Here is a 27,984-nt window from a genome sequence, read left to right on the forward strand (position 1 = left end):
TGTTTCCTTTTTTTGTTTTCCTCTTCCTTTCATAACTTTGCTGCTGTGTTACTTCTGGGTATAGTGAACGCTGGCGCGAATGGCTGCTGCTGCTCACCCGCAGAAAAAAAAAAATATGTGTCTGTAAAGTGTCCTTGAGAGTTTTGAAAGGCGCTTATAAATGAAAATTATTATTATTATTATTATTATTATTATTATATTAAAATAAAATAAACCATAAACAGGAATATGCCACATGGCCAAAATCAGCCCTTGTTTGTTGTTTGTGGAGGAAAGTGGCCTTTTTTCCTCCGCATGTTGATTAATATCAGATGATGAGGATTTTGGTTATCCAAATACAGTCTGGAGTCAATAAACAGTACATTTCAAGGGTTTATTTGCAGAATATTCCAGACACACATGATTTACAGACAATGGTTGCTTGATCACAAGTGTGTCCACACCTTGGACACACAACATATGTATTTCATCAGAAGGGCGGTATGGAGACTATGGTGCAACATCGAGGCGGCATTCTTTCAAAACAATTTTTAGCTTTTATCAGTCTGTCTCCACAAATTCTCCAGTAAGCAATGTATCAAGGTGAACAGATGGCTCCAAGAAGCACTTGGTTCACTAAATGTTATACAGCAGGGGTCGGGAACCTTTTTGACTAAGAGAGCCATAAAAGTAAAATATTTAGAATGTTTTTCAGCGAGAGCCACACGCACGCGCACATACAAACGCTCGCGCGCGCGCGCACACACACGCGCACGCGCGGCCACTTTCCAACAAAATATCAGAATGTATTATTTAAAATAACTTTGTGATAGTACACACCGTTAACATGGATGGTTTTCCGTTCCTCGTGTTTGGTAAAAATCCAGGAAAACGATCGGAATGAAATTCAATTTGCCGGTCCAGAGGCGAAGTTACTGCTAGCTAGCCTGCACACGGCTCATAAGCTTCCACACTTGCTATCTGCAATCTACTACGTTAACATGGGGCTTGTTAAAATGTCACTGACATTCGACTGTTACATCGATGGTATTGGATTGGATTGGATATGCCTTTATTCGTCTCACCGTGGAGAAATTTACATTTCACAGCAGCAAAGTGATGAAAGGAATGAAAGTAGAAAAACAAAATACATGAGCTGCTGGAAAGGCAGCCACTCTCGGGGCGCCGTCTTGAAGTCAAAAGAACAAAAAAAACTACAGTAAAGTCTCGTTATATCGATATTCAAGGGAGTCAGAAAAAATATCGCTATAACCGGGACTATCGATATATCTGACCCCGTTTGCATGTAATTTTCTCAGTGCGTGCATAGAAATAGTATCGATATAACCGGGACTATCGATATATCCGATATCGATATAACGAGACTTTACTGTAAATAACAAATAATATGACAGCATAGATGCAATATGACAGCAATATGACAAAACAAAGACACAGAGAGACATTCATTCTTCAGGACTTGCTGTACCCTCTTTGTGATGACATGAAGCAGTTCTAGATGAAAGAGGAGAGGATCAAAGCGTCTTTCCACCAGTGGATCAGGGACATCATGTTGGAATGTGCACGTCGACTACAAGCTAAATGTTGAAAGCAAACACGCAGCTGTAGCATCCATTGACGAAAAGAGATTGTCTCACATCTCCTGTTCCACATAAATCTGCTTCAATTCCAAGCCGCGACAGTTCCACATACGCATCGGCGCTCTGCGCTGACGCTCCTTTCTTCTTATCACGGGTTCCTCAAGCCATGCATCCATCCAGCCGCAGACTGTCAAACAGCACTGACCTTCCACTGAACAAAGCGGGGCTGTGAAGATGCTGCCCATTACAGGCGCAAAAAAAGCACAATGGCCCCTTTGGTGTCCAGCGATGGCAGTCGAATGGCTCCGACATTCCTCCCATTCAAAAACAGTACTGGCATATTCATGCTGCCGAAAAGGCGCAACCGCTCAGCACAGTCTCCTCCTTGATGAATGTCGTGGTCAAAAATGCTGAAAAACAATCCGTATCCATTCCACATGACGCACAACAACACAAAGTGACAAAAGAAAACACAAAACAAGACAAAAACAACAACAAAAAGCAAGGCTCATGAGAGCACTTGCTGAGGCTGCCTACTCGGGCGCCATCTTGGACTTTGTATTGTTTCATTGCAAATTAGAATCAGAACATGTTCTCATCTCATCTCATTTTCCGTACCGCTTATTCCTCATTAGGGTCACGGGGGTTGCTGGAGCCTATCTCAGCTGTCTTCGGGCACGAGGTGGGGGACACCCTGAATTGGTTGCCAGCCAATCGCAGGGCACACAAAGACGTACAACAGTCACTCTCACACTCACACCTAGGGACAATTTGGAGTGGTCAATCTGCCTGCCATGCATGTTTTTGGAGTGTGGGAGGAAACCGGAGGACCCGGAGAAAACCCACGCGGGTCCGGGGAGAACATGCAAACTCCACACAGGGAGGCCGGACCCAGACGCGAACCGGCGACCTCTGCACTGTGAAGCCGGTGTGCTAACCACTCGACTACCGGGCCGCCCCTCAGAACATGTTCTCTCCTCTAATTCTCCGGTGCTTTCACGCTGAAGTGCACTAGTTGGGCGTGAAGTGCACTAGTTGGGCGTTTACCTGTTTCAACATGTCGGCCACTATCATCCAATCAACATGGCGCTTTCGGCCATTCTAGGTCAGTGTCATCCAATCAAAATGGCGCTTTCCGCCAACTGCAGCCCCAACGGGAAATGAACGACGAAAAAAACGACAATATGTATTATAATATGTAATATTTATCAGCGAGCCATATGCAATCATCAAAAGAGCCATATATGGCTCACGAGCCATAGGTTCCCGACCCCTGTTATACAGGCTAGACTAAATATGTCGGAAGACACACATCAATATTATTTTCATGACATATTTTTGAGAAAAGAAAAATACCATGGAAAATAGAATCAGAAATAATCCTTCAATTACTTTTTCATTCGACTTTAATCATATTTAATGATGATGTCTCATCATCATGGAAAACACGTTAAAAAAAGCTCTGGTCACCTTAGAAATATTGAAAAGATCATCAATTGAGGGACTCATAAACTAGGTCCATGTTCAGACTTCCTGAAGGGAGCAGTCTGTCACCAGCAGTGTTACTTCAATAGTGAGTGTGAGTATATGTGTGTCAGTATTAACTTAAAGCCAGAATAACAGAGTGTCCCTCCGGTCACATTATTAAAACTGGAAGGAATGTTGGAAAGGAGGGGTGTTCTGTTTGCTGATTAAAGAAGGGTGGAAATAAAAGAATGAGTGTAGAAATATAGTGCGAGTACATGCTGTGCACCCACCTCACCGTGGGTGCTCAAAGAGTGAGAACTGTGCATATTTGCTCACAGGCACAGCTCAGAGAGAATATTGATGATGAAAATAGTTTTTAGTCTGTATTGAGGGATAAACAGACACCCTGAAGCACCCAATGCGAGAGGTGCTCATTGGTGAACAAATTAGCCTCAAATACCAAACCCACACCCATTGCATTTCTCCGTAATGATGTAGTATACACCGGTGTCCGCAATGTATTCTGTGAAGAAAAACACAAACATTTGGCGGGCAAACAATATTTGAGCTAACACACACAACATGTACTGTGGTCCATACCTGTAACCTGAGATGTTTGGTCTCGATGGGTATGACTCTGAGAATGGGCAGTTGAACTGCAAGAACTTTTGGATTACTCTTTATCAGGCAGCCCATTTCCATGTCCCAGTGTGCTCCTTCGAGGTACAAGCCAGTCACAAAGGAACCTGCAAGTCAAAATGAGTGTCTCCAATTCGATGAGGGACACACGATCTAAAGGGTTTGAGTTCATTACCCAGCGCAGGTTTGTCACTGACTTCTTCCACTTCATGGTAACGGGTCACCTCAGTGTAAAGTGTGGAAAGATCCAGAGGCCAACCATTTTTTCTGCATGCAGCTTGAACTAAAGCAGTTAGATAGGATTCTGGGATGTGGAGCCCTGACAACCACATAACCTTTGGCTCTGCTGAATCCACCTTTTGATGAACAAAATTGTAAAAACACAAGTGTATAACACAGATGTACACAAGGTCAAGCACAGTATTCCTCACCCATGATTTATACTGCTCAAATCGTCTTTTGAAATGTATCATCCAGTTGCCCAGGGACTTGAGAGTGTCAGGTGCCAACTTCTTCCAAATAGCAGGGATCTGACCATTAAAAAGGGCCCGGGCAACTTCATCCAGTTCACTGCTCATGCCTACCTCACCGGCCAAGGCCTACACACACACCGGACAATAAAAAAGTAAGTCTGTGAAAGACACAATAACAATGTGTCCCTCTTTCTCACCCTCTGCAGCTCAGCCAGAGATCGCTTCATGCGGACTACTAGCTTGTTGAAGCGCTCCAGTTCTTGAAGGAGCACCACTGAGGTCGGGGAGATATCCGCGCCAACTTGCTTTCGGATAACATCTAAGTCAAATAACTCAGGCAGCTTATTCTGAATGTCCTGGGCCACCCGAGTGATGTACTCATCCCTACTGATGCTTCCACCAGATTCACCTGAAACAGAGGTGGTTGTGAAGTAACAAAACACCAACTAAAGCAAATGGAAGAAGACAACCGCAACAACATACCCGTCTGTGGTTGGAGGTCGATTAGATGCAACCACATGTCTTTAGCAGCTTGTGTGTAGTATCCTATCTCAGCATTGGAATGAAGGCCCATCACCTCGGGGGTGTTTGCCAATGGCAGAGACTCAATCTCATCTGGAACCAAAGCCAAGTTATGAAGGATAACAGCAAGCTATTTCAAGTAAGGTTAGGGACGTAATTAAAAACTGACCAATATAAACGTCCGTGGGTCCATTCATAGGAATTTTGTAGACTACGTCATTGTTTTTGAAAAAGTGGAATTTGCAAAAGTCATAAAAGAGGAAGTCTCCAAAGTACTCATCCATGTAGACATTTAGGATCCTGCGATCAAAGCCATCAATGACTCGTCCACCATACATCACCTGTGAAATGTGAATTTAAATTGCATCACTGGTTATTCTATGATTTGTTTTAATGTTACCAACTAACCTCCCCGATAAGGTACTTAATACTCCCCCAGGGGATGTTGCTCTCCTTTTGGTTGTGAGCTTTGGTCAGGTAGGTGTTCAAGATTTCCAAACACACCTGTTTAGCACAAAGGTAATTCAGCCCAGTCCAGATGTCTCCAAAGACTTCTTCATACCACTTACCAAGAAGTCCGATTCGCTAAAGTCATAAGGGACATTCCATCCAATTTTGCCATACTTGCGCCTCTCTTGCACCACGGCATGGAAGAAAGACAGCACATAGACCAGGCTGCGGAAGGCAGAGTGTGGGCATCCAGTCATAGTCTCGTGGGAGATTTTCGAGTAGGTGGCTCTCATGTTGAGCTTGAGTCCATTTGGAGCCTCAGTGACAACCTGAAGTACATGGCAACAGAAAGGCATCATGGAAGTGCAACAAAACACAAAGTCGGAAAGGACCATTTAAGAGGGTTCGTTGTTTCAGACATTGCGAAAAGTAAAGAGAGCGGGAATCCCACCTTCAGAGATTTTTGAAGAATGCCAATGGGAAAGTCATCGATCGGGTTGGTGGTCAACCAAAGGCGAAAATTGGGGTGAGGTTTGGTGACCCTCTCGATGCACTTCTCCAAATCTTTCAGCCATTTCACCAGCAGGTGGCAGTTCTGTAGCATCAGCCACTGACCCCGAGCTGCTGCCAACTCCAGAAGGTGCAATGCAACCTTGGGGGGGTGGGTGTTGAGAGGGGATTGTGAGATGGCCCCTTACTCATCTAATAAACAGTAAGGACTTCTCTGAGTGATCAAAAGAATAGAAAATAAATCCATGTTACCTTCTCCTGCCCTTGCCCCATTGCAAGGAACTTGAACTTGCTCCCAAAGCCATTCCTGTCTGCGAGTTTCATAAGGTCAGCGCCAGGGTCAGAACCAGGGCTCAGGATAAAGACGATGGGGGAGAACTGGGTGCTTTGCTCATAAATATCATTAAAACTGATCACAGGAGGTTGAACATATCTGTGAAGAATAAATTGAAATATATTTCACAAACAAGAAGGTCACTACAGTTGAAACAGTTAGCTTAAATGATTTTTTTCGAATAAATGAAACAAAAACAAACCTCTCGCCCATGGTAATGGTGACATAATCGGTGATGGCTCTGTAGACTCTGTCAACACGGAAAGAGCGCAGCAGGAGCAACTTCTGAAAGTCTGTAAGCTTATCATCATATTTCATTGGCATCGGAGCCTGTTCTGGTGCATCAAGGTCATACCACTGTGAAGAAACACAAAGACAGTCAGACAATTGAGTCGGTGAATGACAGCCTGTGATTTATGTCAACAATCAGGGGCCACAACTTACTGATTGCCACTCTAATGAATTTCTGCAAACTTCATCAGGCAAAGATTCAAACTTCTCAGGAAAAAGTTCAGATAGTTTTACGATATCTTCCCAGGCAGAATCAGGAAGCCAGTTACAAGTCTTTTTGCGAGAGCTCTTTTCCAGGGACAGGTTACCTTTGCACAAGAGAATATTATGTGCTGTGAGTGATCACTGTCAAGTATGGTAAATTTACAAGAGGGTTTATTAAGTACGTCACCTTTGATGAAGAACTCCAGTTCCTCTTGGGGTACTTGCCCGTCTGCCTGTTCAATCTTAATGGTGAAGATGAATGAGAAAAGAAGCTTGTGTTTCTCAAACAGACCTGTGTAAAGAATCATCCTTGATGATAGAATGACATTTTAAAGAGCATTAATGTTAAACAGATCTGCCTTACCGGTGCAGCCATACTTATATATGTTCAATGTCAGACTGTTCATGATGTTATTCAGTCTTGAAGGCAGGGCAGAACTTTGAGGAGACTTGCGCAGGGAAAAGTCAAAAACTTCCAGATAAGAGGCAAGAGAATACTGGTACATGCTGTTTACCAGAGCCATTTCTGTCAATGCAAAGAATAAAATAGCACCGCGCTTGGCAGCTGGTCGATACCCGTTTCGGAGTACGTCAATGTCCACGGATGTCGTCACAGCCAATTTAAGTTTCTCAAACACCTGACGATCACATAAGTAAAAAGTAGAATGTGGTCAGCCACATGAAACGTGACATTCTCCAACTACACTTGGTGTTTGGCAAACTGACCTCACTGGACTTTGACTTTGTTTCTTCCAAAGTGTAGACCAGCTCTGTGTTATCCAACATGTTGCCCGTGGAGGTGGCCAGCTCCCTTAACAGGGTGTCACCAAGGTTCTTCAGCAGCTTCTTATTGTCGCTCGTCTCCTGGATTAAAAACTCACGCTGCTCTTCCAGCTCCTTCTTTTCAAAGCCCATGATAACACTGAGCAATTGGTCCTCCAAACCTTTCAGTGTCACTACAAGTAATGTGATGGGTGAGACAAGTTTTAGTCATGGACAGAACGCGGAGAAAAACGCCAGTTGCCAAAGCAAACGGTCTTACCGGTATAATTGATAACCATGGCTTTTCCAAACACAGAAGGAGAAAATTTGGGGTTGCCCAATTTGGTGTTGAGGTAAAGTCGGAAGTTGGGATCAAAGTCCACCTCTTTGTCACCGAGCATGACAACTTGCCTGCCCTCTGCTCCTTTCAAATTCTTCTCCAAGACATTGTCAATCACAGGGTCAATGTATTCATCGACATCTTGGAAAAGGAACGGGAAACCGTATTTAATGGCCATCTCCAGGTGTTTCAGGAAGTCTGGATCGTTGAAGGAGGAGATCTGTGGACAAAATGAGGTTGAACTGTCATCATTTTGGGGGCTTTTTGTGGAAATTTCGAAAAGGGACAAATCACCGCATGTCACAGTATCAGACTTTTCTGTACCTTGAGGTTATTGCTTGCCTCCTTCTTCTTAATCCAATTGAGGGCTTGCTGTTGAGGGTCGATACACATGGGGAAACGGCTGCCTCTTGTTGTAAGGATTCCATTCTGTACTGACAACTCATCTGGAGGCAAACCCTCTGACCCCCACCTGTAAATTCCCATGCGATCAGTTTGATGGCCAGCGAACATGAAGACAACAACAGGCTGTTGGTGCCTTCTCACCTGCTGATTTCCACCTCATCTGTCAGTAAGTTGTCCACTTTAAAAGGCTGGCTTAAAGGAATACATCTCTCCTTTACGTCGTCGACCCAGGTTTGGTACACCATCTCATCCCTGAAGTCCCAGCTGAAGGCTCCCTCGTAGCTCAAGAAGGCAGCAGAGAGTAGACAGTCTCCAAGGAGACTCACACGCCGTTGCCTCAACTCTTCTAAATCGTGTGTCCACCTGAAAACAGAAATCACATCAAAAATAAAAAATAAGCGTGCAAGCGTGAAATGTAAATGTAAATTTCTCCACTGCGAGACTAATAAAGGCAAATCCAATCACTCCTGAAGTGCTGTCTAATTGTCCCAATTGTCATCTCACCTCACATTCTCCGAGCTGAGGCCTGAGATTAGTTTGTCAGCAGCTATGAGTCTTCTCTCCATAAGATCAGCCTCCTCTTGTAGTTTCTGTTTGTCCCCAATAGCAATTTCATATTTGTCTCTGAGAGCCAGCAGCTCTCTCTGGATATCACTGAGTTCACTTTGAATGAGCTCCAGCTCTCTCTTACTGTGGAAGAAGTTCCTTTCAAGGAGTGCGACCTGTAAACATTAGCCACAATAATTTCTGCATTACTTCTACAAAAACACAACATTAACATTCTCTTCACTAGCTTTACATTACTTTGTCCCTTTTGGGCTTTATCTCTCTGGCAACATCACAGTAACCAACGACAGCCTCCACAAATTTAAACATTCCACAACCAGCTTTACTGATGGCTTGCATTTCTTCAAGGCTGGTCCCAAGGTTTTTCAGGAAGCCTGCAAAGTAGAGTGCTCAAGGAAATCAAAGCAGTCGACAGCAGGGTAAAATTTCCAATCAGATGAATCCTATTGTAACTGATAACATACTCAACCTACCCTTGACAGTCTTGACCTGGTTAGCACCGATGGCGTCACAGTCCATCTCCATCAGTGAACGCAGAAAGCCAGGATCTGACATCATCGCCTTTGCAGCTTGCCAGCTAATTTCTTTTTTTTTACACAGCACCAGGATACATTCACACACTACCTGCACCTGCTTGGGTGGTTTTGCAAAGGATCTGCATAAAGAAGGACCAGTAAAAAACAGATAGTTGGCCATGGATGCCATTCAGCTCCAGTGTACTTTTAGAATGTAGATCAATTGTTAATTTGGAGAACAAGTAATACAGCAAGTCAGAATGAGATAAGTTTACCGGATCTCAGTGACATCAGATTTATCAAGGTCTTGTAAGGCAATGCGAGATGCTTCTAATGCAGGCAGAGCTTCAGCCAGGGATGTTTCAGCTTCAAACTTTTCAACAGCAATCACTTTATTTTGCTCTTCAATTTCTTTGGCTTTGTCTTCAGCTAATGTCTTTTTCTCCTCGGCTAAAAGGGAATGTCCACAGTTACCAACAATACAATCGTATGTAAATACTGAGTTGCAGGTTTTCACTGACCCACTGTGGTGTTTGAGGCAATCTCGAACAGCATGGTCTCACAACCTGCAGACTTCTCCGCAAGAATCACTTTCTGCTCTGCCAGTTTGACGTTTAGGTCTTCCAGTTGTACACTTGCTTCCTTTAGCTTGTCCAACCCTCCCTCGAGATGCTTGCACTGTGCTGGAACCCATAAACACATTTCTTGTCACTTTTCCACTGTGAAAATGTTTTCCATCCTCTTACCAAGTATATACTGGTCCTTTTCCCGCAGGAGCCTCAAATATGTGTGAATGAAATCCAAATAGTTCTTTGGCGTGACGTAGTTTGAACGTCTAAGTTTTTGCTGGAACAGCGTACTGTAGTTGCCAACCGATTTATGGACCAAGCAGACATGCTCTGTAACAGCTTGAGCATGTTCCCTGGGAATCATTTCACTTTCACCTGCAAAAATGACAAAGAACAACATCAAAGCTTCAATATAATAATCACACACACATCACAATCCAATTTTGAGTGGGGCTTGTCTGAAGCCCTTCACTCTGAATGATTCTGATTGAATACACGAATTGATGATCAGTAATCCTCTCAAATATTCAACACTGTCTAAATTATTTTGCACATACACATACTGTAGAATTGAAATGAAATATTTCTTTCTCCTATCTGATATAAATATTACAGCGGTTTCACTGTTAAGCAAACTAACAAAAAAGATTGAACAAAGATGCTCTATTTTGTTCACCAATTCATATTTTCTATGCAAAATCATTCACCATTTTGCATGTGACAATTGACAAGGACACCAAATGTGTCACGTTTCGCTTTGCGGCCAACAGGTGGCACTTTAGGGCCCCGCCTGCAGCTATACAGGTGTTGGTCGTTTTAATCAGTAGCAGTTAAAAGGACTCCCAGCATGACCATTTAGTGTTGGGTCATTGTTTGTTTCACTGTATCAAGTTTGTTTTGTCTCATCACTTTTTTCTCATGGTTTTGTTTTCTACTTTGGACCTTTATGTTCTGACAACTTTTTTTGTTTGAAATTTTGTTCCTGCCAACTTAATTTAGTACAATTTGTCAAATACACCCTGTTCCTCCCCTAGATGTTTTTTTTTTGGTCCTCCACCGCCACCACCTTGTAAATCGTGACAAAACGAGTCAGTTCCAGTGTTCTGTTAAGTGGCTGTTAAAAAGCAGACCAATTTGGATGGCCCAGATGGATGCAGCTAGGCGGACGCGCGGCACAGTGGTGGCCAAGTTATGTTTTGAGGAAGGAGATGGTACCTGGAGTAGTTAAATGAAAAATGTGTGTTGCACAAAAAATTATCCTCATTTTTTCTTAATTAGTCTTAAAATAATGTCATTGTCACTTGTACTCTTTGGCATTCGACTCAGCATGATTCCGACTTGATCATGGTTTTACTCCCTGGTGCTTTCTACTATCTTTGTGACTGCTTTATTTCCTGTATATGACAGCGGTTCATGTTAAGCGCTTTAACAACAGCTTCATTGTATTGTATTTTATTGTATTGATCCTTTTGAGATACTATGGATATATGGTGAGAAAAAGTTATGATATGGCCACCAAAAGAAGATTCAATTCCAAAAATAGAATCGAGTCAGCTGCTCAATTGAAGCATGTTAGGTTTCTGAGACAAACATATCCTAGAATGTATGAACATGTGCGCTACGAACCTATGAAGAACTCAGCTACAGCACGTAAAGCTTGTGGAGGCCATGTTAAGAACCAGTCAATCACAGTGTTGTTCATCAGTCCTGAAAAATACATGAAAGAAATTATATGTGATCTGAACAACAAAATTAAATGATATTGAATGTGTTTCAGTTCTACCTGGAAAGTTTCTGCAACGTGTTCTCAGGGTATCTCCTACAGGAGACATGCCTAAAACTATGTGGAGGTTGCTGGCACTTTTATTGACAAAATACTGCCACACACTGTCTTTAGAAGGACCGGCTCCCATTTTGAGTGCCTCTTCACGAAGCTGGTTAAGGACCGCTTCTTTCTCATCATCGGGAAACAGTGCAGGAACAATACCTGGCAGATGATAGGATTATTACTACAGGACAACGGGTCTCCTCTTTCATTCAGAAACTAAATTTACTATTAAAAAGGAAACCACAAGTTACAGTTTATCTTACCTGATGTAAGCATGTTGTTTATGAGTTCCAAAAAACCTTCTTCTGCAACATGAGCATCAGTGAAGAGAAACACTGTCTTCTTATTTTCAATGCCCAGCTTCAAATACAATTTTTTCAAATCTTCATAAAAGTTGTATTCACAATATCCTCTGCTGAGAGTTATCTCAAACACCTAAAGGGTCATCAATGCCAAAAATGAAGCCTGCTATTAGGATTTTAAGATGACATTTTATATACGAATCTCGATTTCAATTAATTTGATACACACAAACACTCAACACACCATTCTTGTAAGTGTAGGGTGAAAATAATTGTAATAAAAATATTGTATATACATACTATTAAAATTGTACCCAAAATCGCAAATACTATGGAATTGGAATTTGTAGATCTTGAATCGATTTTGGCAACCGCTTCAAGTCGATAAATGATAGGATGTAATACAACCTCACAGTCAGCAGCAAAGGCGGCTAGCTTGGTGATGGACTGCCTTCCTGAGCCTCCCACACCCGCAAGCAGAGCATGACCTCGATCAATGCGGATGATGCGGTGCACCCGTGTCAGGTGTTCCAGGGCGTCATCAAACAGTACCAGATTCATCCTTGACATTCGATCATTGTATTCCTCGAGTAGCTCCTGCAGAATACAAACATGGTCTTTGCACCTTTTATTAAATTTCTCAGCAAAAAAAAAAACTTGTTTGGTCATGACATTACTATACCTGAAAGAGGGCTTTAGAAGCTTCGTAATCCAGCAAGTCCTCATATATTCGCGGTTCTGTCTTGCTCAGAGCTGCCCTGTAGTCTCCAAAAAGAACTGGGTCTCTCATAACATCCTGCAGGTTTTCCTTGAAATGCACCTCAACTAAGTTCTTGATAAGACTTTGAACCTGAGGACCAAATAAATCGATTGGTGTAATTAAATCTCGAAAGCAACATGTTTTTTTATCTCTCTCTCTCTCTCTCTCTCTCTCTCTCTCTCTCTCTCTCTCTCTCTCTCTCTCTCTCTCTCTCTCTCTCTCTCTCTCTCTCTCTCTCTCTCTCTCTCTCTCTCTCTCTCTCTCTCTCTCTCTCTCTCTCTCTCTCTCTCTCTCTCTCTCTCTCTCTCTCTCTCTCTCTCTCTCTCTCTCTCTCTCTCTCTCTCTCTCTCTCTCTCTCTCTCTCAATATATAGCAGGGGTCGGGAACCTATGGCTCGCGAGCCATATATGGCTCTTTTGATGATTGCATATGGCTCGCTGGTAAAACTAAATACATATTCTCGTTTTTTTTCGCCGTTGATTTCCCGTTGGGGCAGCAGTTGGCGGAAAGCGCAATTTTGATTGAATGACACTGGCCGTCAGTCGAAACAGGTAAACGCCCCTTTAAATGAGCCCCACGAGTGCACTTCAGGTGAATGCACCGGCGCATTAGCCTTTGCGGAGAGAAAATGTTCTGATACTAATTTCCAATGAAACAACACCATCGTGGGAGATTTTCGAGTAGGTGGCTCTCATGTTGAGCTTGAGTCCATTTGGAGCCTCAGTGACAACCTGAAGTACATGGCAACAGAAAGGCATCATGGAAGTGCAACAAAACACAAAGTCGGAAAGGACCATTTAAGAGGGTTCGTTGTTTCAGACATTGCGAAAAGTAAAGAGAGCGGGAATCCCACCTTCAGAGATTTTTGAAGAATGCCAATGGGAAAGTCATCGATCGGGTTGGTGGTCAACCAAAGGCGAAAATTGGGGTGAGGTTTGGTGACCCTCTCGATGCACTTCTCCAAATCTTTCAGCCATTTCACCAGCAGGTGGCAGTTCTGTAGCATCAGCCACTGACCCCGAGCTGCTGCCAACTCCAGAAGGTGCAATGCAACCTTGGGGGGGTGGGTGTTGAGAGGGGATTGTGAGATGGCCCCTTACTCATCTAATAAACAGTAAGGACTTCTCTGAGTGATCAAAAGAATAGAAAATAAATCCATGTTACCTTCTCCTGCCCTTGCCCCATTGCAAGGAACTTGAACTTGCTCCCAAAGCCATTCCTGTCTGCGAGTTTCATAAGGTCAGCGCCAGGGTCAGAACCAGGGCTCAGGATAAAGACGATGGGGGAGAACTGGGTGCTTTGCTCATAAATATCATCAAAACTGATCACAGGAGGTTGAACATATCTGTGAAGAATAAATTGAAATATATTTCACAAACAAGAAGGTCACTACAGTTGAAACAGTTAGCTTAAATGATTTTTTTCGAATAAATGAAACAAAAACAAACCTCTCGCCCATGGTAATGGTGACATAATCGGTGATGGCTCTGTAGACTCTGTCAACACGGAAAGAGCGCAGCAGGAGCAACTTCTGAAAGTCTGTAAGCTTATCATCATATTTCATTGGCATCGGAGCCTGTTCTGGTGCATCAAGGTCATACCACTGTGAAGAAACACAAAGACAGTCAGACAATTGAGTCGGTGAATGACAGCCTGTGATTTATGTCAACAATCAGGGGCCACAACTTACTGATTGCCACTCTAATGCATTTCTGCAAATTTCATCAGGCAAAGATTCAAACTTCTCAGGAAAAAGTTCAGATAGTTTTACGATATCTTCCCAGGCAGAATCAGGAAGCCAGTTACAAGTCTTTTTGCGAGAGCTCTTTTCCAGGGACAGGTTACCTTTGCACAAGAGAATATTATGTGCTGTGAGTGATCACTGTCAAGTATGGTAAATTTACAAGAGGGTTTATTAAGTACGTCACCTTTGATGAAGAACTCCAGTTCCTCTTGGGGTACTTGCCCGTCTGCCTGTTCAATCTTAATGGTGAAGATGAATGAGAAAAGAAGCTTGTGTTTCTCAAACAGACCTGTGTAAAGAATCATCCTTGATGATAGAATGACATTTTAAAGAGCATTAATGTTAAACAGATCTGCCTTACCGGTGCAGCCATACTTATATATGTTCAATGTCAGACTGTTCATGATGTTATTCAGTCTTGAAGGCAGGGCAGAACTTTGAGGAGACTTGCGCAGGGAAAAGTCAAAAACTTCCAGATAAGAGGCAAGAGAATACTGGTACATGCTGTTTACCAGAGCCATTTCTGTCAATGCAAAGAATAAAATAGCACCGCGCTTGGCAGCTGGTCGATACCCGTTTCGGAGTACGTCAATGTCCACGGATGTCGTCACAGCCAATTTAAGTTTCTCAAACACCTGACGATCACATAAGTAAAAAGTAGAATGTGGTCAGCCACATGAAACGTGACATTCTCCAACTACACTTGGTGTTTGGCAAACTGACCTCACTGGACTTTGACTTTGTTTCTTCCAAAGTGTAGACCAGCTCTGTGTTATCCAACATGTTGCCCGTGGAGGTGGCCAGCTCCCTTAACAGGGTGTCACCAAGGTTCTTCAGCAGCTTCTTATTGTCGCTCGTCTCCTGGATTAAAAACTCACGCTGCTCTTCCAGCTCCTTCTTTTCAAAGCCCATGATAACACTGAGCAATTGGTCCTCCAAACCTTTCAGTGTCACTACAAGTAATGTGATGGGTGAGACAAGTTTTAGTCATGGACAGAACGCGGAGAAAAACGCCAGTTGCCAAAGCAAACGGTCTTACCGGTATAATTGATAACCATGGCTTTTCCAAACACAGAAGGAGAAAATTTGGGGTTGCCCAATTTGGTGTTGAGGTAAAGTCGGAAGTTGGGATCAAAGTCCACCTCTTTGTCACCGAGCATGACAACTTGCCTGCCCTCTGCTCCTTTCAAATTCTTCTCCAAGACATTGTCAATCACAGGGTCAATGTATTCATCGACATCTTGGAAAAGGAACGGGAAACCGTATTTAATGGCCATCTCCAGGTGTTTCAGGAAGTCTGGATCGTTGAAGGAGGAGATCTGTGGACAAAATGAGGTTGAACTGTCATCATTTTGGGGGCTTTTTGTGGAAATTTCGAAAAGGGACAAATCACCGCATGTCACAGTATCAGACTTTTCTGTACCTTGAGGTTATTGCTTGCCTCCTTCTTCTTAATCCAATTGAGGGCTTGCTGTTGAGGGTCGATACACATGGGGAAACGGCTGCCTCTTGTTGTAAGGATTCCATTCTGTACTGACAACTCATCTGGAGGCAAACCCTCTGACCCCCACCTGTAAATTCCCATGCGATCAGTTTGATGGCCAGCGAACATGAAGACAACAACAGGCTGTTGGTGCCTTCTCACCTGCTGATTTCCACCTCATCTGTCAGTAAATTGTCCACTTTAAAAGGCTGGCTTAAAGGAATACATCTCTCCTTTACGTCGTCGACCCAGGTGTGGTACACCATCTCATCCCTGAAGTCCCAGCTGAACGCTCCCTCATAGCTCAAGAAGGCAGCAGAGAGTAGACAGTCTCCGAGGAGACTCACACGCCGTTGCCTCAACTCTTCTAAATCGTGTGTCCACCTGAAAACAGAAATCACATCAAAAATAAAAAATAAGCATGCAAGCGTGAAATGTAAATGTAAATTTCTCCACTGCGAGACTAATAAAGGCAAATCCAATCACTCCTGAAGTGCTGTCTAATTGTCCCAATTGTCATCTCACCTCACATTCTCCGAGCTGAGGCCTGAGATTAGTTTGTCAGCAGCTATGAGTCTTCTCTCCATAAGATCAGCCTCCTCTTGTAGTTTCTGTTTGTCCCCAATAGCAATTTCATATTTGTCTCTGAGAGCCAGCAGCTCTCTCTGGATATCACTGAGTTCACTTTGAATGAGCTCCAGCTCTCTCTTACTGTGGAAGAAGTTCCTTTCAAGGAGTGCGACCTGTAAACATTAGCCACAATAATTTCTGCATTACTTCTACAAAAACACAACATTAACATTCTCTTCACTAGCTTTACATTACTTTGTCCCTTTTGGGCTTTATCTCTCTGGCAACATCACAGTAACCAACGACAGCCTCCACAAATTTAAACATTCCACAACCAGCTTTACTGATGGCTTGCATTTCTTCAAGGCCGGTCCCAAGGTTTTTCAGGAAGCCTGCAAAGTAGAGTGCTCAAGGAAATCAAAGCAGTCGACAGCAGGGTAAAATTTCCAATCAGATGAATCCTATTGTAACTGATAACATACTCAACCTACCCTTGACAGTCTTGACCTGGTTAGCACCGATGGCGTCACAGTCCATCTCCATCAGTGAACGCAGAAAGCCAGGATCTGACATCATCGCCTTTGCAGCTTGCCAGCTAATTTCTTTTTTTTTACACAGCACCAGGATACATTCACACACTACCTGCACCTGCTTGGGTGGTTTTGCAAAGGATCTGCATAAAGAAGGACCAGTAAAAAACAGATAGTTGGCCATGGATGCCATTCAGCTCCAGTGTACTTTTAGAATGTAGATCAATTGTTAATTTGGAGAACAAGTAATACAGCAAGTCAGAATGAGATAAGTTTACCGGATCTCAGTGACATCAGATTTATCAAGGTCTTGTAAGGCAATGCGAGCTGCTTCTAATGCAGGCAGAGCTTCAGCCAGGGATGTTTCAGCTTCGAACTTTTCAACAGCAATCACTTTATTTTGCTCTTCAATTTCTTTGGCTTTGTCTTCAGCTAATGTCTTTTTCTCCTCGGCTAAAAGGGAATGTCCACAGTTACCAACAATACAATCGTATGTAAATACTGAGTTGCAGGTTTTCACTGACCCACTGTGGTGTTTGAGGCAATCTCGAACAGCATGGTCTCACAACCTGCAGACTTCTCCGCAAGAATCACTTTCTGCTCTGCCAGTTTGACGTTTAGGTCTTCCAGTTGTACACTTGCTTCCTTTAGCTTGTCCAACCCTCCCTCGAGATGCTTGCACTGTGCTGGAACCCATAAACACATTTCTTGTCACTTTTCCACTGTGAAAATGTTTTCCATCCTCTTACCAAGTATATACTGGTCCTTTTCCCGCAGGAGCCTCAAATATGTGTGAATGAAATCCAAATAGTTCTTTGGCGTGACGTAGTTTGAACGTCTAAGTTTTTGCTGGAACAGCGTACTGTAGTTGCCAACCGATTTATGGACCAAGCAGACATGCTCTGTAACAGCTTGAGCATGTTCCCTGGGAATCATTTCACTTTCACCTGCAAAAATGACAAAGAACAACATCAAAGCTTCAATATAATAATCACACACACATCACAATCCAATTTTGTGTGGGGCTTGTCTGAAGCCCTTCACTCTGAATGATTCTGATTGAATACACGAATTGATGATCAGTAATCCTCTCAAATATTCAACACTGTCTAAATTATTTTGCACATACACATACTGTAGAATTGAAATGAAATATTTCTTTCTCCTATCTGATATAAATATTACAGCGGTTTCACTGTTAAGCAAACTAACAAAAAAGATTGAACAAAGATGCTCTATTTTGTTCACCAATTCATATTTTCTATGCAAAATCATTCACCATTTTGCATGTGACAATTGACAAGGACACCAAATGTGTCACGTTTCGCTTTGCGGCCAACAGGTGGCACTTTAGGGCCCCGCCTGCAGCTATACAGGTGTTGGTCGTTTTAATCAGTAGCAGTTAAAAGGACTCCCAGCATGACCATTTAGTGTTGGGTCATTGTTTGTTTCACTGTATCAAGTTTGTTTTGTCTCATCACTTTTTTCTCATGGTTTTGTTTTCTACTTTGGACCTTTATGTTCTGACAATTTTTTTTGTTTGAGATTTTGTTCCTGCCAACTTAATTTAGTACAATTTGTCAAATACACCCTGTTCCTCCCCTAGATGTTTTTTTTTTTTGGTCCTCCACCGCCACCACCTTGTAAATCGTGACAAAACGAGTCAGTTCCAGTGTTCTGTTAAGTGGCTGTTAAAAAGCAGACCAATTTGGATGGCCCAGATGGATGCAGCTAGGCGGACGCGCGGCACAGTGGTGGCCAAGTTATGTTTTGAGGAAGGAGATGGTACCTGGAGTAGTTAAATGAAAAATGTGTGTTGCACAAAAAATTATCCTCATTTTTTCTTAATTAGTCTCAAAATAATGTCATTGTCACTTGTACTCTTTGGCATTCGACTCAGCATGATTCCGACTTGATCATGGTTTTACTCCCTGGTGCTTTCTACTATCTTTGTGACTGCTTTATTTCCTGTATATGACAGCGGTTCATGTTAAGCGCTTTAACAACAGCTTCATTGTATTGTATTTTATTGTATTGATCCTTTTGAGATACTATGGATATATGGTGAGAAAAAGTTATGATATGGCCACCAAAAGAAGATTCAATTCCAAAAATAGAATCGAGTCAGCTGCTCAATTGAAGCATGTTAGGTTTCTGAGACAAACATATCATAGAATGTATGAACATGTGCGCTACGAACCTATGAAGAACTCAGCTACAGCACGTAAAGCTTGTGGAGGCCATGTTAAGAACCAGTCAATCACAGTGTTGTTCATCAGTCCTGAAAAATACATGAAAGAAATTATATGTGATCTGAACAACAAAATTAAATGATATTGAATGTGTTTCAGTTCTACCTGGAAAGTTTCTGCAACGTGTTCTCAGGGTATCTCCTACAGGAGACATGCCTAAAACTATGTGGAGGTTGCTGGCACTTTTATTGACAAAATACTGCCACACACTGTCTTTAGAAGGACCGGCTCCCATTTTGAGTGCCTCTTCACGAAGCTGGTTAAGGACCGCTTCTTTCTCATCATCGGTAAACAGTGCAGGAACAATACCTGGCAGATGATAGGATTATTACTACAGGACAACGGGTCTCCTCTTTCATTCAGAAACTAAATTTACTATTAAAAAGGAAACCACAAGTTACAGTTTATCTTACCTGATGTAAGCATGTTGTTTATGAGTTCCAAAAAACCTTCTTCTGCAACATGAGCATCAGTGAAGAGAAACACTGTCTTCTTATTTTCAATGCCCAGCTTCAAATACAATTTTTTCAAATCTTCATAAAAGTTGTATTCACAATATCCTCTGCTGAGAGTTATCTCAAACACCTAAAGGGTCATCAATGCCAAAAATGAAGCCTGCTATTAGGATTTTAAGATGACATTTTATATACGAATCTCGATTTCAATTAATTTGATACACACAAACACTCAACACACCATTCTTGTAAGTGTAGGGTGAAAATAATTGTAATAAAAATATTGTATATACATACTATTAAAATTGTACCCAAAATCGCAAATACAATGGAATTGGAATTTGTAGATCTTGAATCGATTTTGGCAACCGCTTCAAGTCGATAAATGATAGGATGTAATACAACCTCACAGTCAGCAGCAAAGGCGGCTAGCTTGGTGATGGACTGCCTTCCTGAGCCTCCCACACCCGCAAGCAGAGCATGACCTCGATCAATGCGGATGATGCGGTGCACCCGTGTCAGGTGTTCCAGGGCGTCATCAAACAGTACCAGATTCATCCTTGACATTCGATCATTGTATTCCTCGAGTAGCTCCTGCAGAATACAAACATGGTCTTTGCACCTTTTATTCAATTTCTCAGCAAAAAAAAAACTTGTTTGGTCATGACATTACTATACCTGAAAGAGGGCTTTAGAAGCTTCGTAATCCAGCAAGTCCTCATATATTCGCGGTTCTGTCTTGCTCAGAGCTGCCCTGTAGTCTCCAAAAAGAACTGGGTCTCTCATAACATCCTGCAGGTTTTCCTTGAAATGCACCTCAACTAAGTTCTTGATAAGACTTTGAACCTGAGGACCAAATAAATCGATTGGTGTAATTAAATCTCGAAAGCAACATGTTTTTTTATCTCTCTCTCTCTCTCTCTCTCTCTCTCTCTCTCTCTCTCTCTCTCTCTCTCTCTCTCTCTCTCTCTCTCTCTCTCTCTCTCTCTCTCTCTCTCTCTCTCTCTCTCTCTCTCTCTCTCTCTCTCTCTCTCTCTCTCTCTCTCTCTCTCTCTCTCTCTCTCTCTCTCTCTCTCTCTCTCTCTCTCTCTCTCTCTCTCTCTCTCTCTCTCTCTCTCTCTCTCTCTCTCAATATATAGCAGGGGTCGGGAACCTATGGCTCGCGAGCCATATATGGCTCTTTTGATGATTGCATATGGCTCGCTGGTAAAACTAAATACATATTCTCGTTTTTTTCGCCGTTGATTTCCCGTTGGGGCAGCAGTTGGCGGAAAGTGCAATTTTGATTGAATGACACTGGCCGTCAGTCGAAACAGGTAAACGCCCCTTTAAATGAGCCCCACGAGTGCACTTCAGGTGAATGCACCGGCGCATTAGCCTTTGCGGAGAGAAAATGTTCTGATACTAATTTCCAATGAAACAACACCATCGATGAAACAGTCGAATGTAAGTGACATTTTAACAAGCTCCATGTTAACGTTAGCATCAACATACTTCTGGGAGAAGTATATTGCAGATAGCAAGTGTGGAAGCTTATGAGCGTGTGCAGGCTATCTAGCAGTAACTTCGCCTCTGAACCGGCAAGTTGAATTTCATTCCGATCGTTTGCCTGGATTTTTACTAATCACGATGAACGGAAAACCATTCATGTTAACGGTGAGTACTATCACAAAGTTATTTTAAATAATACCTTCTGATATTTTGTTGAAAAGTGGCCGCGCGTGTTTGCGTGTCTGTGCACGCACGCGCGCGCCCGTGTGTGTGTGTGTGTGTGCGCGTGCGTGGCTCTCGCTGAATAACATTTCTAAATATTTTACTTTTATGGCTCTCTTAGTCAAAAAGGTTCCCGACCCCTGATATATAGTATGTAAGTGAACACTAACTGAAACTGAGTATTTACCGTTTTTTTGTCTTTTTCATCAATGAGTCTGTCGTGGAAAATTCTCAAACATTCATTTCGCCAAGCCCGTACAAATATAGAGACTGTCAAAAATCTGTTTTGGTGGAATGAGATCAAGCAAATATTAAGAGCACACACACATACATAGCAGAGTGTAATGGCTGTCAAGAGAAGGAATTGACTTGATCAAACCTGTCAGGCTGAGCAAGTGTGAGGCCATTGTAGACCCGCGATAGGTCTCGCAGGTTAAAGATGTAGTGGAATTTTGCTGGAGTCGGTGGAAGTTCTTTGACAAGGCTGTTGTATAGTTCCAATGTGCACAAAGTGACTTTATCACAAACCTTCTGTACCGCATCCTCAAAGTGCTAGGAATAGCCAGTCAAATGAATTATAAATGACTCAACGCGTATGTAGCAATAACCATTCTGATAAGATATTTACCTTGGTGTGGCCTTTGATAATGGAGGCATAGATCAGGTGGAGGGACTCCACCGCAGGGAAGGGAACACCAAGGACACTGAAGAGGGAAAGGAAGCGGGGATCCACCTGGTTCCTCCCACCTCCGGCCTTCCCCATGGCAGCAATGAAGCCAATGTCCTTGAGGGTTTTGTAGGTGAGCTCCTTTCCTCTATCATAAAGGCCTCCTCTGTCCAATAAAAGCTTCAGCAGTGCAATTGGCTGCTGTGTACCATAGCTATCCACCTGGCCAAGATGGAAAATACAGAAAATAGACAAACTCGTTCAATTTAAACTGATAACCGTCAAGTAAAAATGTATCCAAGTCCAGATGTGCTGCAGATACCTTTGGCATATTCATGTCATCTATATAGATCAACAATCTTTTGCCCATTGGAGGGCCATATACATCTTTGGTCCTTTTCTCGATATTGGCTTCTAAGTTTTTCTGGAGGTCCATTGATGTTGTCCTGGATGAAAGGTTGATGGTCAAAGTAATCTGTTGGAAAATATTAACAACATGCAAATCAGCTAAGGCAGTCTTAAATGTCACAATGCCTGGTTGGGGAACTCACATTTGTTTCTCCATTTTGGTTCTTCAAAAAGTTATGAACAGTGGTTGTTTTAGAGGTCCCGGGGTCTCCAACCAAAAGAACAGGTCTCTTTATCTTCACCATCTGTTCCAGGATCCAGCTGGTTTTTGTGGTATCCACAGTTGGAACTGAGGCACACACCAAAGATTTGAAATATAAACAGGAGAAAAATCGGTTGGCTAGAATCACTTTACATGATGGTCTTACCCAGAATATCAGTAAATTTAATTTCATGATTATGAATGTATTTTGGGACCAGATAACTCCAGGGAACCCACTTCAGCTGTGTTCCACAGAAATGAAAATCAAAAAGAGTGGGCAGGTACCCTGAATAAATGATACAATCATCATAAGTATTGGATTCCATACACAAGCTAGTGTCCTTGTACCAAACGTTTTTAAGGTAAGCGAAAAGAAACCATTAAAAAGGAGAGTTCAAATTCTTTTACCTGGAATCTCTCCAGGTCCAGCCAATTTTGTTTCATCATGCACGGTGCTGAAGTTAGAAACCGTTTTGGTTAAATTATCAAATTTTTCTCTTCCATCATCCACCAGTGTTGCCCCAAGAGAGCAGTACAGCGCTTCCAGGAAGTAACACTCCAACACATCTGCATTTTGGTTCTCATTTTCAAGTAGGGCGTCAAGGGCCATGCAGAGTTGGGAAACCTGAACATATCACCAAAACAATATGAATCGCCATCAGCTGTCTGGGTCATAGATTATACTAATTTTTGCTTTCAAGACATTCTTCATGAGCTCAGTGCGCCATTGACCCCCTACCATGTTCATATCAGTTTGAGGAACAACAGTTTTGAGTTTCTCTCCTTGTTTCCCATCAACAACCCCTTCTGCAATCATGTCAATCAATTTGTGCACATATTTTTCAAATAGTTTGTCCAGCACTTGTTGCTCCTACAAAATTACAAACATAGGTCATGTAAAAGATCAAATAAATCAAATTAAATAAATCAAATCAAATATCGAATAGTGTGTGAGTATTGTTCAAACATAGCGGGATGGTGTACTTTGATGGTTCTGTTTGTCAACCACTTCTGCCAGTATGGGGTGTATCGCAGATTTTTAGGGTCCACAAAAACCATTCCACAGCGGGAGACCGTAGCAGGGGAGGCATACTGCAGATCTCCGACCTGCAATCACAAATAAGAACAGGGTATGTTCATATATATATATATATATATATATATATATATATATATATATATATATTTTTTTTTTTTTTTTGACGACGATACTAGTGCAGCGTGTTCTACCGGAAACAAATTCCTTGTGTGTTCTACATACTTGGCAATAAAGATGATTCTGAGATATATATATATATATATATATATATATATATATATATATATATATATATATATATATATATATATATATATATATATATTTTTTTTTATGTGGGACAGGCATAAATACATACAGACCTCAAACAGCAGGGCACAGTGACCTTGTAAACGAATTCGTTCTCCATTAGCCAGAGTAAGGAGCTTGTTGTCGTCCATTACTGAATTCATGTTCTCAACCCAGAGAGCATCCACATCCCCATCAAGCACTATATACCTTGGTATTGAAGTGAATATGTACATTGTGTAAAAACCTACATGAGTAATTCTTGTGTCTGATATTGGGTACATTTTCATGGGATGTCCTTTATTACCTCCTCTCTTGTTTGTTGGTAGGCTTGTTGATGTCACGAAAGATGTTAGATAATACTCCATCAGTCCAGTCTCGAGTGTCAGGATCCAGAATACCATACAGTTCAGTGACACTCACAGCTTTGGGGTTCAGGGGATATAATTTGGTGTACAATCCCAGTCTGTTGGTGAGCGGCCAATCACATACAGTACATAAATGCAAAAACCTATCAGTAGTTTCAAATTTGGTTATCTGAATTTGACACTGACTTGGTTTGAGCTCGACATAATGTGCTGATAACAACCGATTTCCCGCCACCTGTTGGACCCACTAACATTGTTGTATGTCGTGCCATCATTGTTTCGTACATCTGCACCACCTTATCCACCTGGAAGCATAGAAACATTCATATGTATGGTGTTTTAGAAGAGTCAACTAAAATTAATTATCTGTTGCTGATAGTCAGATGTGTTTCAGCTGCATACAAACCCAGAAGAATCTGACACTGAATAACGCGACATACCTGGACTGGCAACACAATGTACTTGTTGTCCAGCAGGACCTCTTCGACAGTATCAGTGAAGTTAGGATAAGTAACACGAGGGCATTCCACACCCGGGAACAGGTCTGAGATCAGCCCAAGGAACAGGGGCACATCTTCAAATACGAACTTTGGTAGATTCATGTCTCTCAACGTTCGCATCAAAAGAACATCCTTCAGAAAAGTAGAAACATAAATGGTAAATAGAGTATCCAGTAGCACTTCATCAACACCATATTGTGCCGAACATAATGAATAAAAACTACTGATAAGGAAGGAAAACATAATTTAATTATTTTAGGTAGTCAATACAAAATTGCAAAGTTTGTTTAATTTCATCTCATGTAAAATCTAGTTCATTCGAGTGAATGCAGTGTATTCAAAAACTGTACTATAGGTACCATTCACATTTCCACACCAGTGGACAAGGTTGTCATTGAAGTTATTAATTAATGAGTTATTGTTTGTAATGATGACGTCTGATGGTTGAACCTCAGTGATGTCTGGTGAGCCCCTCTTCAGTTCTCCTGCCATCACAAGGACCGATTTCAAAGCTCGCAGGCCAAAGTCATAATGAGACTGCTTAGACAGCTGCTCTTGAGCCAATTTATAGAGCACAGTCATTTTCTTTGCAAGAACCTGAAAAAGCAGACGGATGCATTGCGCTCATGAAAAAAGTAAATTTATAAGTCAGTGTTGTAAAGTGTCGGGATACAAATGTCAACAGTGGGACAAAAATGTGAGTACATTTCTCACCTTAGCCATCAGGAATCCCTCAGAAAAGAGCATGATCTCACAAATTTGTTGCAAGTCAGGCACAATCACCACCACAGGCCTGAAGAGAGCTTTGACTGATTCGGGAAGCTCTGTGCGCCCTGCGTAGCCAGGGTTCATGGTGATGAAAATCCCAATTCGGCTGTCCAAGGTAATCTCATGACCTTCAAACTGATGCAAAGATGACATGGGGGTAAGCAACAAACGTCCAAAGGAACCATCCTCAGAAATAGAACTGAGCATGCATAATAATGTAGCAAAGACTTACGTTAAAAATGTTAAGATGCAAAATGAGTGCATTGCGGATGGTTTGGATTTGGGAAGAGATAACGGAAAGCACTGAGGCATCAATGCGATTGAATTCATCAAAGCAGCCCCAAGCTCCACATTGGGCTAAGCCAGAGAGGATCTTGCCAACAGCCTATACAACAGGGAAGATAATAATTCAGGAAAACACACAAAAAGTATCAGTTCGTATGTATGAAGACAAGACAATTGTCACTTTTATTTGTCAGGTTAACTACCATGTAGTCCATGCCTTCACCACAGTTGGTAACCACACAGAGCAGTCCCAGAGCTTTGGCCAGATCTTTGGTTGACTCTGTCTTTCCAGTACCAGCTGGCCCAGTGGGAGCTCCACCAAGGAACATGGAGAGAGCCTTGACAGCAAATGCAAAGTCACATCAACAGCTGTGTACTTGTTTCAAAAGTTTTAAGTACAGTACCTGTAATCACAAACCTGTGTGATCGTGAGGTAGATCCTGTCTGTTAGAGGAGTTATAACCAAGCGACCATTCAACCCCATGTATTCGTAGCCGTAAAAAAATGATGCACTGCACTGACGTACAAGGAGATTATCTTCCTCTTGGACCCAATAGAATCTCAATTGGCTTTCCCAAGCAAATTCTTTAGCATCAGTGACACTGCAGGGGCAGCAACAAGATGTGGTCACCATCACATATTCTGTTCACTCCAGAGCCTACAATGTTTGACAGTAGCAAATATCATTACTATGAGAGTTGTACCTTTTCAAGAGAAAACTGTCTACAATGTCTCTTGCATGGACGTCTATTATAAGGACAGTGTTGATCTTCCGTCTGTCATTTTTCTTCATAGGCTGCGTTATTCGTGACACTAATTCATCGATCTGCTGGTGCATTTTCTTTGCATAGTTCTTGAGAGCATATTGATCTCCTTTTTTCAAGTTGCTAAAAACATCCTCTACCTCCCATGACCACCACACTTGATTTGTAGCCAGTACCATCATGCCTTGAAACAGCAACATCCAGTCCACCCTGAGTGGCAAGAAGATAGATTCATGGTCGGAAATGTTTCACTCACAAAGAGCGGTAACCATTCTTTACAATCCACACACACACACACCTGCCTCTGTCTTCACAATAGCGAAAGATCGCCTCCTTGGTGATGAGTCGATTAGTTCTCCTCATCTCGTGTAAGACACCCATCATCCATTCCTCCACCCTTCCTTTGACCAGGACGGCCTTTTGAAACTCCATCACTTCACCCTCAGCAGACACCATAGCCACCGCTGAGGTTTCCCCACTACTCTGTGCATCAAAATGCAAGGATGCGATATTGTCGTACATCTAATGGAACAAAGGCAACATCATGTGAAACAAGTTTGATATATCTGATTTGACAGACCTTGAAAAAGTACAGCGGGGCAGTTTTGGTCACACTTTACTGTAGATGACAATACAGTAACACTCTTACCTTTATCATATGTTCCTGCACACAGTCATGGTGACTACTCCCCAAAATACTGAGCAGTTCATCATCAGAGATGAAGAAGAAGCGTGGGAATGCATCCCGCTTTGAATCTAGGTATTCGTTGAGACTTTTCTGGCACCTTTCTAGGTTCTCACTGAGGGTCTGCAGGTCCATTAGCCGGTTAGAAACCAGGCAACAGTGTTTTATGTTCGGGTTGCTCTGTGCTTCATTCATTATCTACACAATGATTAATATAATATCATATGCAGTTCAGTGAGCAATTATCTTAATACGTATTTGGACAAGACTTACTTCTTTAAACTTTTTGTCAATTATGCCGAATTTCTTGGCTTCCTCTGGTAACTGGGAGGAAATATCCCCACCAATGAATATGCTCTCCAAGTACATCCATTTTCGTTGTACCAGCAACCAAATCTGTGCAGAAGATTTTTTATTTATTCTGTCCATATTCGACTGAATCATTCAAGCATTGACACTATTGTCTGACCTCTATTGTCTCACTGATAAGAGACAAATGTTTTTCCCATTGTTGTATGGTGCTCAAGAAAGGTCCAACAAAACGGCTCCCTGCCATGCTCTGCAAATTCATGGCATCGTTGTCGACATTGGACAAGATCTCATCCACTGCACCCAAGATGGAACACTGTTGCTGGGTCCCTTTGCTGTAGGGTTGTACAATGAATTTCATGGTTTCCCAGGTCTCCACCACCTGGTTCACACCCTTAGAGGCACACACAGATATTATTACATATGGTATGTATGT

General features: G+C 42.2%; 2 protein-coding genes across 2 annotated transcripts in view; both read right to left on the reverse strand.

Annotated features, from left to right (window-relative positions):
* Nucleotides 1-371: 371 nt before the first annotated feature.
* LOC148899277 (dynein axonemal heavy chain 10-like) overlaps nt 372-27,984 on the reverse strand; it is a 35,752-nt gene continuing 8,139 nt past the window's right edge. Inside the window, exons 25-77 of the mRNA XM_088994393.1 lie at nt 27,709-27,942; nt 27,513-27,635; nt 27,204-27,437; nt 26,853-27,076; nt 26,495-26,764; nt 26,209-26,392; nt 25,994-26,128; nt 25,738-25,890; nt 25,452-25,640; nt 25,188-25,334; nt 24,678-24,869; nt 24,424-24,542; nt 24,177-24,335; nt 23,944-24,079; nt 23,527-23,649; nt 23,282-23,413; nt 22,951-23,167; nt 22,709-22,828; nt 22,484-22,629; nt 22,255-22,407; nt 21,894-22,154; nt 21,645-21,817; nt 21,453-21,546; nt 20,231-20,398; nt 19,958-20,146; nt 19,511-19,682; nt 11,412-11,615; nt 11,255-11,335; nt 9,806-10,003; nt 9,581-9,742; nt 9,335-9,509; nt 9,018-9,199; nt 8,782-8,918; nt 8,482-8,699; nt 8,119-8,340; nt 7,897-8,044; nt 7,513-7,792; nt 7,197-7,426; nt 6,835-7,108; nt 6,658-6,762; nt 6,420-6,574; nt 6,178-6,332; nt 5,894-6,074; nt 5,583-5,783; nt 5,251-5,460; nt 5,090-5,185; nt 4,851-5,022; nt 4,643-4,774; nt 4,357-4,568; nt 4,118-4,285; nt 3,862-4,042; nt 3,648-3,793; nt 372-3,570 (exon numbers count right to left, since the gene is read on the reverse strand). Of these exons, the coding sequence (XP_088850519.1) occupies nt 3,424-3,570; nt 3,648-3,793; nt 3,862-4,042; nt 4,118-4,285; nt 4,357-4,568; nt 4,643-4,774; nt 4,851-5,022; nt 5,090-5,185; nt 5,251-5,460; nt 5,583-5,783; nt 5,894-6,074; nt 6,178-6,332; nt 6,420-6,574; nt 6,658-6,762; nt 6,835-7,108; nt 7,197-7,426; nt 7,513-7,792; nt 7,897-8,044; nt 8,119-8,340; nt 8,482-8,699; nt 8,782-8,918; nt 9,018-9,199; nt 9,335-9,509; nt 9,581-9,742; nt 9,806-10,003; nt 11,255-11,335; nt 11,412-11,615; nt 19,511-19,682; nt 19,958-20,146; nt 20,231-20,398; nt 21,453-21,546; nt 21,645-21,817; nt 21,894-22,154; nt 22,255-22,407; nt 22,484-22,629; nt 22,709-22,828; nt 22,951-23,167; nt 23,282-23,413; nt 23,527-23,649; nt 23,944-24,079; nt 24,177-24,335; nt 24,424-24,542; nt 24,678-24,869; nt 25,188-25,334; nt 25,452-25,640; nt 25,738-25,890; nt 25,994-26,128; nt 26,209-26,392; nt 26,495-26,764; nt 26,853-27,076; nt 27,204-27,437; nt 27,513-27,635; nt 27,709-27,942 (9,219 nt within the window). The 3' untranslated portion in view covers nt 372-3,423. The remainder of the gene's footprint in view (nt 3,571-3,647; nt 3,794-3,861; nt 4,043-4,117; nt 4,286-4,356; nt 4,569-4,642; nt 4,775-4,850; nt 5,023-5,089; nt 5,186-5,250; nt 5,461-5,582; nt 5,784-5,893; nt 6,075-6,177; nt 6,333-6,419; nt 6,575-6,657; nt 6,763-6,834; nt 7,109-7,196; nt 7,427-7,512; nt 7,793-7,896; nt 8,045-8,118; nt 8,341-8,481; nt 8,700-8,781; nt 8,919-9,017; nt 9,200-9,334; nt 9,510-9,580; nt 9,743-9,805; nt 10,004-11,254; nt 11,336-11,411; nt 11,616-19,510; nt 19,683-19,957; nt 20,147-20,230; nt 20,399-21,452; nt 21,547-21,644; nt 21,818-21,893; nt 22,155-22,254; nt 22,408-22,483; nt 22,630-22,708; nt 22,829-22,950; nt 23,168-23,281; nt 23,414-23,526; nt 23,650-23,943; nt 24,080-24,176; nt 24,336-24,423; nt 24,543-24,677; nt 24,870-25,187; nt 25,335-25,451; nt 25,641-25,737; nt 25,891-25,993; nt 26,129-26,208; nt 26,393-26,494; nt 26,765-26,852; nt 27,077-27,203; nt 27,438-27,512; nt 27,636-27,708; nt 27,943-27,984) is intronic.
* Nucleotides 11,884-14,885, reverse strand: LOC148899278 (dynein axonemal heavy chain 10-like). The gene is made up of 11 exons (XM_088993671.1): nt 14,836-14,885; nt 14,624-14,708; nt 14,447-14,551; nt 14,209-14,363; nt 13,967-14,121; nt 13,683-13,863; nt 13,372-13,572; nt 13,178-13,249; nt 12,441-12,608; nt 12,172-12,355; nt 11,884-11,891 (listed from the first exon to the last, which is right to left on the reverse strand). Exons 2-11 carry the CDS (start codon nt 14,664-14,666, stop codon nt 11,884-11,886), a joined length of 1,272 nt encoding a protein of 423 aa, XP_088849797.1. The 5' UTR covers nt 14,667-14,708; nt 14,836-14,885.

This window comes from Hippocampus bargibanti, linkage group LG04, assembly GCF_051943395.1.
Source record: "Hippocampus bargibanti isolate YZ-2025 linkage group LG04, ASM5194339v1, whole genome shotgun sequence".
Taxonomy (NCBI): domain Eukaryota; kingdom Metazoa; phylum Chordata; class Actinopteri; order Syngnathiformes; family Syngnathidae; genus Hippocampus; species Hippocampus bargibanti.

Bases quoted from the DNA above. Each gene is read 5' to 3' on its own strand.
- LOC148899278 (XM_088993671.1), bottom strand. From the start codon at position 14,666: ATGAACAGTCTGACATTGAACATATATAAGTATGGCTGCACCG. The intron at 14,552-14,623 runs GTAAGGCAGATC...TTCTTTACACAG, and splicing joins ATATAAGTATGGCTGCACCG to GTCTGTTTGAGAAACACAAG. The intron at 13,573-13,682 runs GTAACATGGATT...CACCCCCCCAAG, and splicing joins TGGGGCAAGGGCAGGAGAAG to GTTGCATTGCACCTTCTGGA.